Raw genomic sequence first — 12376 nt, 5'->3', positions numbered from 1 at the left:
GATTCTGAAAACAGATTCTCAAAAGGTGAGAAATCCAGTAGGCAAATCTATCTGCATCTTTTGGGCACTGGGCAAACATCAAAGCCATTCGTGGATGTGGCCTTGAATCGCATATAACCTAAGAGAGCAAGGCAGATGGCAAGGCAGCTGTTACGCAAGGCAGGGAGTAACAGAGCTATGAGCAGCCCATGCTGAGGGCCCCAGAGGAAGGATCACTTTGTAGCAGAGGTGTCATCAGAGGTGGGCCTTGAAAGTGTAGGACAAAGGGAAGAAAGGCCGTCCAGGCATGGTGAACAGCATGGGCAACAGCACTGAGGCCAGCTCAGGAAACACGGCATCTTGATCCAGTTCAATTCAACCAAGAAGTATTGAATACCTTCCCTGCCACAGGCAGTGCCAGAGGTTTGCTACTCCCTTTAGTCTTGCCAACCACTTTTCCGGATAGATATTTTTATTCCTATTTTATAGATGAGTAAACTGAGAACCAGAAAGGGAGAGTAACTCCCCAGGGTCACCCACTTATGAATGAGTGCTAGAGCCAGGCTTCTAACCAAGTTGTCCCAGAACTGAAAGCCCATCCTCTCTTCATGTCTGGCCTGACTCTCAAGGAGCCTGGCAGGATGGCAGGGGGAGCTGGGCAATTCCTGACACCTCCACCCAAGTAGGCTGTTCTCTTCTTTCCCCTGGCTCCACGTTTGCACCAGGAACGCCTGCCTAGCACCTTTGGGCCACTTCACCTATTCCTGCACATGGCCCCTCAAGGCCAGAATCACACCTCCAGAAGCTTCCTAAGCACCCAGCCCACATGGTCCTTCTCTCTAACAACCATGACATCTGTTTGCAGGGCACACTTGCACTCCGCATGCTTCCTGTGAGCCACTCTCCCAAGCTGGTAGGGCCCATATCTCTTCTTGTTTTGCCCTCCACTCATCCCCTGTGCTAAGTGCTAGACCCAACAATGAGTAGTGAACAGACCCCATCCTGCCCTCATGGAACCTGAGTCCTGATGTGGAAGACAGGAGTAATCAGACAGTCACCTCCATGGAGTGGAATTACTAACTGTGATAAGAAAAGGAGAGGTCACCAGTCACCCATTAGTAAGGCACGGGGTGATGAGATCATTAAGCAAGATCTGATGTAATCAATGTATCAGAGAAGCTTCCCAGGGGAGGCCAGGGGAGGATATACAGTTATGCTGGGGTTTGAAGGTGATGGGAAGCTCATCAGAGAGGCTCAGGCAGAGGAAATGGCACATGCAGAGGCCCTGAGGCAGAGGAAGCAAGGTACATCTGAGGGAGCAGAAAAGGGACCCGGAGGAAAACTCCCACAAGACAAGGCTGGGGAGAGGCTGAGGGCCATGGGGCCACATGGAACATTTTGGACTTTCTCCCAAGATCCCTGGGAAGCTGTTTGGGAGGAGGAGGAGGAGAGGCAGGGAAATGGAACAGCACAGCAGACACTCCTTAAGCTGGAGCAAACTCTCCCCGCTGAGCTGTTGAATGGCCTTAGCCATACGCTGGCCAGCAGCCCTCAGCACCTGGGACTGGGACTGCCCCACCTGGCCTCCACCTTAACCTGCAGGGAGTGGAGTGGCTTTGAGAACTGTGAGCCCCAAGTGGTGCTCTGGCTTGATGTTGTTTCTGTCCCTTCTTGAGACGGACTGATGCTTTTTTTGACAGACAAGATTCTGAGAAAGGGAGCAACAGCTGACGTAACATTGGCCATGGCCCACAGGACAGCAGCCCAGGAATTGTGGTTTTTTTCCCCCTCTGTCATCAATATCAAGGGCAGAACAGTGGCAAGCTGCCCAACCAGGCTCCCAACATGTCTGCAATCGGCCTGTTCGTTCCCATTAAAACAACTTTATTTTATCTTGTTGGTATTTGGCAGTCATCAATCTCTGAGAAAAGTACTTTTCCCAAACATGAAACCCATCTACCATAAAAGGAGGAGGCCAGAGATCTTGTCAGGAGCCGAGGTCAGAGAGATGGACTTGACTGACATCATTTTTAGGAAATCCACTCTCTGGTTGGTTCGGTTTGGTCAGAAGCAAATGCCCACTTGTCTCTGGGGAAGAAACCAGCACTTTGTAATTTAACGCCTCTTCCTTGGGGCCAGATTTCACTAATCCTGTCCCCAGTGAGGTTGGGGCTCTGTCTAGGACTAGTCCCACCTCCCCCTGGGCCCCCACCACCCCCTCACTGGGCACCTCACTTTGGCTGCAGGATGGAACACGGGTGGCTGGCTTTCCTTCCCATTGCATCTCCCAACTGGAACTCAAAGACAGAGGCAGTGGGACCTAGGGCAGGAAGCAGAGACCTTCTTCTCTGAAAGGAATCTTCCCTTCTCTCCAGTGAGTGCTTCTTATGAAAGGCTGATCTAGGGAGGGAAGAGAACACATCACCCCGGCACCCCAAGATATGTGGTCATTTTTCCAGCTAATCTGTCCCCAACTGAGTGATTTGGGGAAAACTATTTAATATCCCAGAGGTGTGATCATATCTGTCTCACAGGGTTGGTGTGAGATTTAATTGATTATATAAAACTCATGGTTAGGTGCCTAGAATCGTGCCTGGAGTATATCAGTGCTCATCATTCGTTCCTTTCTCCTTTTCCTCACTGAGGGGAAAGAGTGTCCCAGACAAATGAGGGCCCTGGTCTCTAACTGTTCAGTCAACCAATATCTATGAGCTGGACCTGCATTCAAGGCACTGAGGGTACAGCAGTGAGGACACAGCAGAGTCCCATGGCACTTAGAGACTATAGGAATATTCTAACTATCAGCCACGTGGCCATAAACAAATAAATGTCATGTGTTTGTGATAAGTGCTATGAGGAAAAATGGAGCACAGGAAGGGATCCCTGGGGTGTTGTGGTGGCCTGGTGATGGACAAGACAGCATTGAAACAGAGATTCTAAGACTGGAGGGAGCCTTGCAGGTATGGGAGGAAGAGCACTCCAGGAAGCGGGAACAGCCACGGCAAAGACGCTAAGCAGAGAACGAGTCTGACGTTGGAAGGACAGCAAGAGGGTCAGTGTGACTGGAGCAGAGGAGGAGGAGAGGGTAGAAATTAGTGCGGCAGAGTGAATGGGGTGAGATCATGGAGGGCCTTGCAATGAGGAGTTTGGCCTTGGCTTTGATGGGGTGGAAAACTCATTGATAGATGGGGTGGAGCTGAGAGGTGATGGGATCTCACAGGTCTTGGAAGGGTCCCTCTGGCCATGGTTGCACAAGAAGCACTGATAGAGGGCATGGGGTGGACAAGGCCCCAAAGACACAATCTGTGGCTTCATCTTCACTGGCCCTCACCCCTCTGTAGGCCTGGAAGTGGTAGGTGGTCTGGACTTCCTGACAGCTAGAACATACTTTCCTCTTCCTGCTGGGTCAGATGTCAGATGCAGGAAGTGGGCAGCAGGAAGCCAGGCAAAGTGCCGTCCACGATCAGAGTGTATGTGGCCTGTGCATGTGTGTGTCTGTGTGTGTGCACATGCATGCATACATGTATATTTGTGTGTGTGTGTGTGCATGTGTGCATACGTGTGTGTTCATTCCTGAGACAGATTTGGAGAGAGGGTAAATTTCTCTCTGCCACCGAAACACTACTTCTGTAACCCCCTGTGCCTACCAGGCTCCCAGCTCTGCACAGGTGACACTGGTGTCTCTCTCTCTTTCCTCTGTGATATGCCTTCACTGGCCAGGGACCTGTGTTCTTCAGGATCCTGTATTCACCTGAACAGAGTCCTCTTCTCCAAGGTCGCCTGCTGCTAACCAGGCTGATAAGTTTATTTATGCCATGGACTCTGTAAACAAAGCACAAACGGGTCCACATACTCTTCTTCCCCAACCCCTACTCCAGGGCCATGACACTAAATCCATGTGGCAGATTAGGAATCATGAAGACAGAGTTGACAGCTACATAGTCACTTGCCACCACTGTCCTCCCCTGTACCCGTAGCAGGTACTGCTATCAGTCACCCTCCTCTTGCCTACTGAGCCCAGACTTGACCTCAGAATCTTTCCTAACTCAGTGCTCCAGAAGTGCCCACAAGCAATTGGCATGCTCAATAAGATAACACGTATCTAACGTCCCTACTTGAAGGTTCCTCAGTTTTACCTCTGGGGCCTTTAATTCTCTGACTCTAATGATGGAACTTGTACGATAGGCCTTATTCAAGTAAGTGCCCCAGGGCTTCACCCTTGAATACTGAGCAGGGGGTCAGTGCCCAGGGGAAGGAGAGTGGGGCACTCGTGTGCAGGCCCAACCCTCAAATTCAGAGGCCCTAACCAACGGGCTTGGGTCCTTGGGCAGGTTAGTTAACCTCTCTGACCCTCTGTCTTCCCTTTGCTGCCCACCTGACGGGGTTGTCACAGAGCTCGAATGATAACATACATGTGAATGGTCCTTGCAACTTAATAAGTACCCTATATGTGAAAGGGGCCACAATGATAAAAGTCTGTTCTGCCAATTCATTTTCACTTATCTAGAAGTTTTGACTCGTGGCAAGATCCCACCCCTCAAATTTAATGGGTCCCAAGTTTGGATGAGTATCAAGGCCAGATGTGCCCTGAAAATGCCTTGTGGTGGGGAGGCGTCACAGAGTAGGTGTCTGAGGTCCTAGTTCTGATGCTACCACTGGCCTGTTATGCACCCCTGAACAAACCTCTTAACCTCTCTGGTGCTGTACCAACTGCATCTGCCAAGTGAGGATGATGCGCTCATTCTCCAAGGTCCTGTGACAGCAAATGATGGCAGATGTGAGGAGGCCCAGAAACCGAAAGTACTATACAGATGTGAGTTGTTATTTGGTTATTTCTTGTGATTTGCCCAAAGGGGTAAAGCATTTGGCTTAACACAGTCTTCCCGCCAGGAAGAATTAGTTAATTGACAGGTGACTTAAACAAACAGGGGCGACCCTTGGGGCAGGGCAAAAGGGTCATGGGGCTTTCTCTGTGCTCGCTTCAGTTGCCCCGGCCAAAAAGTAGCTCCTGCCGAAGCCAGATGGAGCTTTGCCAGCTGGTTCAGAGGGAAGTGGGGAGCCCAGTGCCAGAGCCCATGGCCACTGGGACCTCAGGCTTGCAGGGGAAGGGGGATGTCAGTTCCCTGACTCTTCGGCAGATAGGAGAGGGGGTAATGAGGGGAGGAGGAGGGAAGAGAAGGGAGAGCAGGAAAGAGGAGGAAAATGAGAGGGATAAAAAGAGGAAACCAACAAAAGCCGGAAGAAGCAGGTGGGAGGAAGGAGTGATGGAGAAGGAGGGCAGCTGTCTCTGCCTGGTAGAATCAGGAATTCCCTGGGGGAAGGACAGGTCTTCCATTCACACTGGGTCTCTTTGAGAGCAGGTTTTATGCCTCCCCTATCCGTGTACAGGGTCTGTATTAGGCCTTTCTTTGTGGGGCTATACAGGAATACCTGAGACTGAGTAATTTATAAAGAAAACAGTAGCCCAGCCAACACGGTGAAACCCTGTCTCTACTAAAAAATATATACAAAGATCAGCCAGGCACGATGGCATGTCCCTGCAGTCCCAGCTCCTTGGGAGGCTGAGGCACAAGAATTGCTTGAACCCAAGAGGAGGAAGTTGCAATGAGCCAAGACCAAGCCACTGTGCTCCAGCCTGGGCCACAGAGTGAGACTCTGTCTCAGGGCGGGGGGCGGGAAAAAGAAAGAAAAGAAAAGAGGTTTATTTTGGCTCACTGTTCTGCAAACCGTACAGGAATCATGGTGCCAGCGTCTGCTTCTAATGAGGGCCTCAGGGAGCTTCTAATCATGGTGGAAGGCAGAGGGGAGCCAGTGTGTCACATGCAAGAGTGGGAGCAAGAAAGAGAGTGGGGAGGCCCCACACTCCTAAACACCAAAGTCTGTGAGAACTCAGAGTGAGAACTCACTCATCACCAAGGGGATGGCACCAAGCAATTCATGAGGGATCTGCCCCCATGACCCTCCCACCACGTGGTAAAAACCACCACGTGGTGTTTACCTCCCACCACGCCCTACCTCCAACATTGGGAATCCTGTTTCAACATGAGATTCGGAAGGGATGCACAATGAAACCGTATCACCAGGACAGGGTGGAATGTCTCGCATCAGACTGTGGGCCCTTCCAGGCAGAGACTGTCAGCCATCTCATACAGGTGCTCCCCAAGATGGGGAAACATGCTCATCCCACAGCCAAGACCCTCCAAGGTTCATGACCTGCCAGTGGGTCCTGACACAGCCCAAGGCCTACACCTCTGCCTGTCTGACTCCCCTGCTTCTCCTCTCTTCTCCTCTCCTCTCCCCCTGCCTCAGGGTTCACGGACACCTTCAACATGGACACCAGGAAGCCCCGGGTCATCCCTGGCTCCAGGACCGCCTTCTTTGGCTACACAGTGCAGCAGCATGACATCAGTGGCAAGAAGTGGTGAGTGAGGGCGGCCGCCCACACCCAGCCCTGTACCATTCCACACCCAGCCCCTCCATCCTGCCCCTGTGCCCCGTGGCTGCCCCACTGGCCCTCACATGGAGATTGACATTTCCAGTGACTTGACTCTGTCCCAGTAGGTCAGAGGCTGCACAGGCTCTGCTCCTGACTGTGAAAGCTTGAGTGTTCAATTTCTCAAGCCCTCTATCTTCTCATCTGTGAAATGGGAATGAACGAGCCCTCCTTCTCTGGGTTATGTGACAGCGCAGGTAGCAGCCACCTGGGGACCAATTGTTAGCCCCTGGTCCTGTCTACCTGGAGAGCTGCTGGGGGTGTCTCCGAGAGGGTGGGTGTGAGTGTGCCCTCTAGCTGAAACCCAGGCAGCAATGGGGCAAAGGGGAGGGAGAGCCAGACCAAGTGGAGTGAGAGGGTGGGAAAGATCCCTGAGAGCCCTCCAGAGCAGGGGCAATCAGGAGGAAGAAAGAATTCACCTCCATTTTAAAAATAACTTTACTACAACATATTTTATCACTTAATTCACTCATTTCAAGTGTCCAAGTCGATGATTTTTTTTTTTTTAAGAAAATTTACCATGTTATGAGGCCATCACCACGAATCAGTTTTAGAATATTTTTATCACCCCAATAAGATCTCTCACCACATTTATGGTTAGTCATCCTCCTCCCCACTTGGTTTTTAGCTGGCAGAAGGCCATCCTTCCTGGGATGGAAAGGGCCAGGCCTCTGCATGGCCCTTTTAGAAGCCCTTGCATAGTCAAGAGATCACACGAACACTGGTGATCAATGTTCTACGCTGCCCTCTTCCCACTCTGGCCCGTCTACCCTCCCCAGCCTCTCTCCCTTCCTGTGCCTCCCCCACCCCACTACCTGCACTCAACGCTCCAGCCACATGGCACGATGGCAGCATTGCTGTTTCCCCAGATCTTCTTCAAACATGCTCTTCCCTTCTACGACGCCCCCTCCTGACTTCTCTGCTCACCCCACCACCATCTGGCTAATTCTCTCATATTCTTCTTGCTTTTTGTAAAGAAATATCTTACTTATTATCTTTCTACCGAGGTATAACATACATACAATAAAGTGTAGGCATCTTGAGTGTATGGCTTAATGAACTTCCATGTGATATACAACTACGCAATCACCTCCCAGAGATATACACCATTTCCAGCTTCCCAGAAGGTGGTGCCCACTCACCCCACCCAGTCAGTGCCCCTCCAGGGACCCCCATGCTGTAGTTTTGAACTTCATAGAGAAGAAATTATGCAATAGGTGCTCATTTGTATCTGACCTCTTTCACTCAACATTATGCCTGTGAGGTTTAACATGTTGTTAAATGAACCATACTTCATGCTTCCATTGATAAGCAGTACTCCATTGTATTATCTACCACAATGTACTTAAGTTTAGTGTTTATTTTACTGTATTTGGATTGTTTCCATTTAGGGCTATTTCAGATAACACTGCTATTGGCATTCATGTACGTGTCTTTGGATGGGCATATGTGCTCACTTTTATAGGGTTTTTACTCAGGGATAGAATTGCTGAGTTAAAGGGTAGTTATGTTTAACTTTTTAGTAGGACTTGCCAGGCATTTTTTTCAAAGTGGTTTACCAATTTAAACTCTCTCTAGTAAAATAAGAGCCTTCTGGTTGTGACGTGTCCTCACTAACACATGACATTATCAGTCATTTTAATTTTAGTCATTCTAGTTGTGTGTGGTGGTATCTCACAGTGGGTTTAATTTGCATTTCTCTATTATGTTGAGCAACTTTTCTTAAATTTAATGGCCATTTTTGTATCCCCTTTTGTGAAATGCTGTATCAGGTCTTTTGCCCATTTTAAAGATTGTGTTGTGTGTCTTTTTCTTATTGATTAAAGGCCTTTAAAGTATATGTATATATTTTGTATGCACATCCTTTGTGACACAGAAGCATTGCAAATATCTGTTCCCAGTCTGTGGCTTGCCTATTCATTCTCTTAATGGTATCTTTTGATAAACAAAAGTTCTTAACTTTAATAAAATCTAATTTATCAATATTTTTTATGATTAGTGCTTTTAGTGTGTCTCGTTTAAGAAATCTTCACCTCTCCCCATATCATGAAGATATTCTTCTCTGTTTTCTTCTAGAAGTTTGAAGTTTTTGCTTTGTTATTTAGGTCAGTGATTCATCCCAAGTTAATGTTTGTGTAAGGTGTGAGATAAAGGCCAGAGGTTTTTGTTTTCTTTTTTTCATATGGATGGCCAATTGATTTGGCACAATTTGTTAAAGACTAATTTCCCCATTGAATTCTAGTGTCATCTTTGTTGAAAATCGGGTGACCGTAGATATATGGGCCTATTTCTTGACTCTATTTTATTCCATTTTTCTATTTATCTAAATTTGAGCAAACAAAAAGCTGCTTTGGTTACTGCAGGTTTAAAATAAGTCTCGAAGTCAGGTAGGTGTGAATTCTCTATATTTGGTTTTCTCTTCTTTTTTATTTCAACTTTTATTTTAGATTTGGGGGTACATGTGCAGATTTGTTACAAGGGTATATTGCACTGTGCGGAGGTTTGGGATACAAGTGATCCTGTCACCCAGGTAGTGAGCTACTCAATAGGTAGTTTTTCAAGTCTTGTTCCCTCCCTCCCTCCCCATTCTAGTGGTCCTCAGTGTCTATTGTTCCCATCTTTATGTCCATGTGTACCCAGTGTTTAGCTCCCACTTTTAATAGTGGGAACACACCATATTAGGTTTTATGTTTCTGTGTTAATTTGCTCAGAATAATCGCATCCATGTTGCTGCAAAGGACATGATTTCTTTCTTTTTCATGGTTGTGTAGTATTCCATGGTGTATATGTACCACAGCTTCTTTATCCAGTCCACCATTAATGGGCACCTAGGTTGATTCCATGTCTTTGCTGTTGTGAATGGTGCTATGATAAACATACAAGCGCATGTGCTTTTGGTAAATGATTTATCTTCTTTTGGGTAATATACCCAGTAATTGGGATTGCCTGGTCAAATAGTAATTCTATTTTTAGTTCTCTGAGAAATCTCCAAACTCTGAACTAATTAACATTCCCACCAATGGTGTATAAGCACTTCCTTTTCTCTACAGCCTTGCCAACAACTGTTACTTTGGGGCATTTTAATCATAGCCATTCTGACTGGTGTGAGATGATAGCTCACTGTGGCTTTCATTTGCATTTCTCTGATGGTTAGTGATGTGGAGCATTTTTCCATGTTTCTTGGCAGCTTGTATGTCTTCTTTTAAGAAATGTCTGTTCATGTCCTTTGCCCTTTTTTTAATGGGGCTGTTTTTCTTTGACAAGATTGTTTTAGCTATGATAGATCCTTTATGTTTCCACATAAATTTTTAAGTCAGCTTGTCAGTTTTTCTCCAACAAAATTTGCTGAGATTTTTATGGGAGTTATACTGAATTTATATATTCAATTTTATGGATAAATTTAGGAGAAAATGAAATCTTAATAATGTTTTGAAATATTCAGTGTAAGTTTTACTTATCTCTTATTGCATTAATAAAATATAAAATACATTTATATTTTATACTATTAAAAATAAACTTCTTATTTCATTTTATACTATTCATTTTATACTATGAATATAGTTATACTTATATATTTAATATAAATTATATCATAATAAATATATATTTAATGTAAATATTTTTATTTTCATATTTGCATTTTATGCTATTAGAAATAAAATTTTTATTTCATTTTATACTATTCATTTTATACTATAAAAATATTTATACTTATATTTATATTATATTTAATATAAATCATATAATAAATATGTTATATTTAATATAAATATATTTGTATTTGTGTTTTACACTATTATGTATTATATATTTATATTTTATACTGTTAAAAATGAAATATTCTTGTTTCATTTTTCAATCTTTTTTACTAGTACATAAAAATACAATTGATTTTTGTATATTTACAATACATCCAGCAACTTTACTAAAGTCATTTATTATTTCTAATAACTCGCTTTTGGATTCCTTTGGATTTTCTACGTATACAGTCAGATCATCTGAAATAATTACAGTTTTGTTTATTCTTTTCCAATTTTCCTACCTTTATTTTTCTAATTGCACTGGTTAGGATCTTCAGTGCAAGGTCAAAAAGAAGTGGTGATACTGAACATTCTTTTCTTATTTCTGCTGTGATAGTGAATTTTTCCAATATTTCATAATTAAATAAGATGTTAATTCTAATTTGTTCATTTACTTGTTGTAGATACCTCTAGATTCTCTAGATTAAAGAAGTTTTTTCTATTCATAGCTTTCTGAGGTTGGTTTTTTAAAAAATTGTGAACAGGTGCTGAATTTTATCAGATGATTTTTCTGCAACACCTGACAAAAGGTTCTCTTTCATTCTATTAATATGGTTAATTACATTGATTGATTGATTGGGTTGATTTCTTTTTTCTTAACTATTAAACCAAACTTGCATTCCTGGGATAAACCTCATTTGGTCACCCTGTATTCTCCTATGTATATATTCTCAGGAATTTTGTTTCTGTTGGGGTATTTGTATCTGTTTTGTTTCATGAGATATATTGACCTGTACATTTTCTTTTTGCAAATGCCCTTATCAAGTTTTTGTATTACAGTTATTCAGAGCTCATAAAATGTGCTAAGAAATGTTTTCATTTTTTTTCTATTCTCTGGTAGAACATAAGATCTGTATTATTGCTTCTTTAAATGTTTAGGATGATCCACTAGTACAGCATCTAGGTTTGTTTTGTGGGAAGGTTTTTCATCATAGATTCAACTTCTTTTATTATTATTATTATTATTATTATACTTTAAGTTCTAGAGTACATGTGTACAACGTGCAGGTTTGATATATAGGTATACATGTGCCATGTTGGTTTGCTGCACCCATCAACTCATCATTTACATTAAGTATTTCTCCTAATGCTATCCCTCCCCCAGGGCCCCCACCCCACAACAGGCCCCAGTGTGTGATGTTCCTCGCCCTATGTCCAAGTGATCTCATTGTTCAATTCCCACCTATGAATGAGAACATGTGGTGTTTGGTTTTCTGTCCTTGTGATAGTTTGCTGAGAATAATGGTTTCCAGCTTCATCCATGTTCCTGCAAAAGACATGAACTCATTCTTTATTATGACTGCATAGTATTCCATGGTGTATATGTGCCACATTTTCTTAATCCAGTCTATCATTGATGGACATTTGGGTTGGTTCCAAGTCTTTGCTATTGTGAATAGTGCCACAATAAACAAACGTGTGCATGTGTCTTTATAGTAGCATGATTTATAATCCTTTGGGTATACACCCAGTAATGGGATCACTGGGTCAAATGGTATTTCTAGTTCTAGATCCCTGAGGAATCACCACACTGTCTTCCACAATGGTTGAACTAATTTACACTCCCACCGACAGTGTAAAAGCGCTCCTATTTCTCCACATCCTCTCAAGCATCTGTTGTTTCCTGACTTTTTAATGATTGCCATTCTAACTGGCGTGAGGTGGTATCTCATTGTGGTTTTGATTTGCATTTCTCTGATGACCAGTGATGATGAGCATTTTTTCATGTGTCTGTTGGCTGCATAGATGTCTTCTTTTGAGAAGTGTCTGTTCATATCCTTTGCCCACTTTTTGATGAGGTTGTTTTATTCTTGTAAATTTGTTTGAGTTCTTTGTAGATTCTGGACATTATCCCTTTGTCAGATGGGTAGATTGCAAAAATTTTCTCCCAGTCTGTAGGTTGCCTGTTCACTCTGATGGCGGTTTCTTTTGCTGTGCAGAACCTCTTTAGTTTGATTGATCCCATTTTTCTATTTTGGATTTTGTTGCCATTGCTTTTGGTGTTTTAGTCATGAAGTCCTTGCCCATACCTATGTCCTGAATGGTATTGCCTAGGTTTTCCTCTAGGATTTTTAAGGTTTTAGGTCTAACATTTAAGTCTTTA

The 12376-nt window shown here is 44.2% G+C and overlaps 1 protein-coding gene across 4 annotated transcripts in view; it reads left to right on the top strand.

Moving 5' to 3' along the window:
- Window positions 1–12376, top strand: part of ITGA11 (integrin subunit alpha 11) — a 131907-nt gene that overhangs the window by 23283 nt on the left and 96248 nt on the right. For all 4 annotated transcript variants that reach the window (XM_008016110.3, XM_008016109.3, XM_008016108.3 and 1 more), the window contains exon 2: window positions 6289–6400. In XM_008016110.3, the coding sequence (XP_008014301.3) occupies window positions 6289–6400 (112 nt within the window). The remainder of the gene's footprint in view (window positions 1–6288; window positions 6401–12376) is intronic.

Source organism: Chlorocebus sabaeus, chromosome 26, assembly GCF_047675955.1.
Source record: "Chlorocebus sabaeus isolate Y175 chromosome 26, mChlSab1.0.hap1, whole genome shotgun sequence".
NCBI classification, from domain to species: domain Eukaryota; kingdom Metazoa; phylum Chordata; class Mammalia; order Primates; family Cercopithecidae; genus Chlorocebus; species Chlorocebus sabaeus.
The sequence above is the reverse complement of the archived record's forward strand: the minus strand, read 5'-3'. Positions and strand labels throughout refer to the sequence as shown.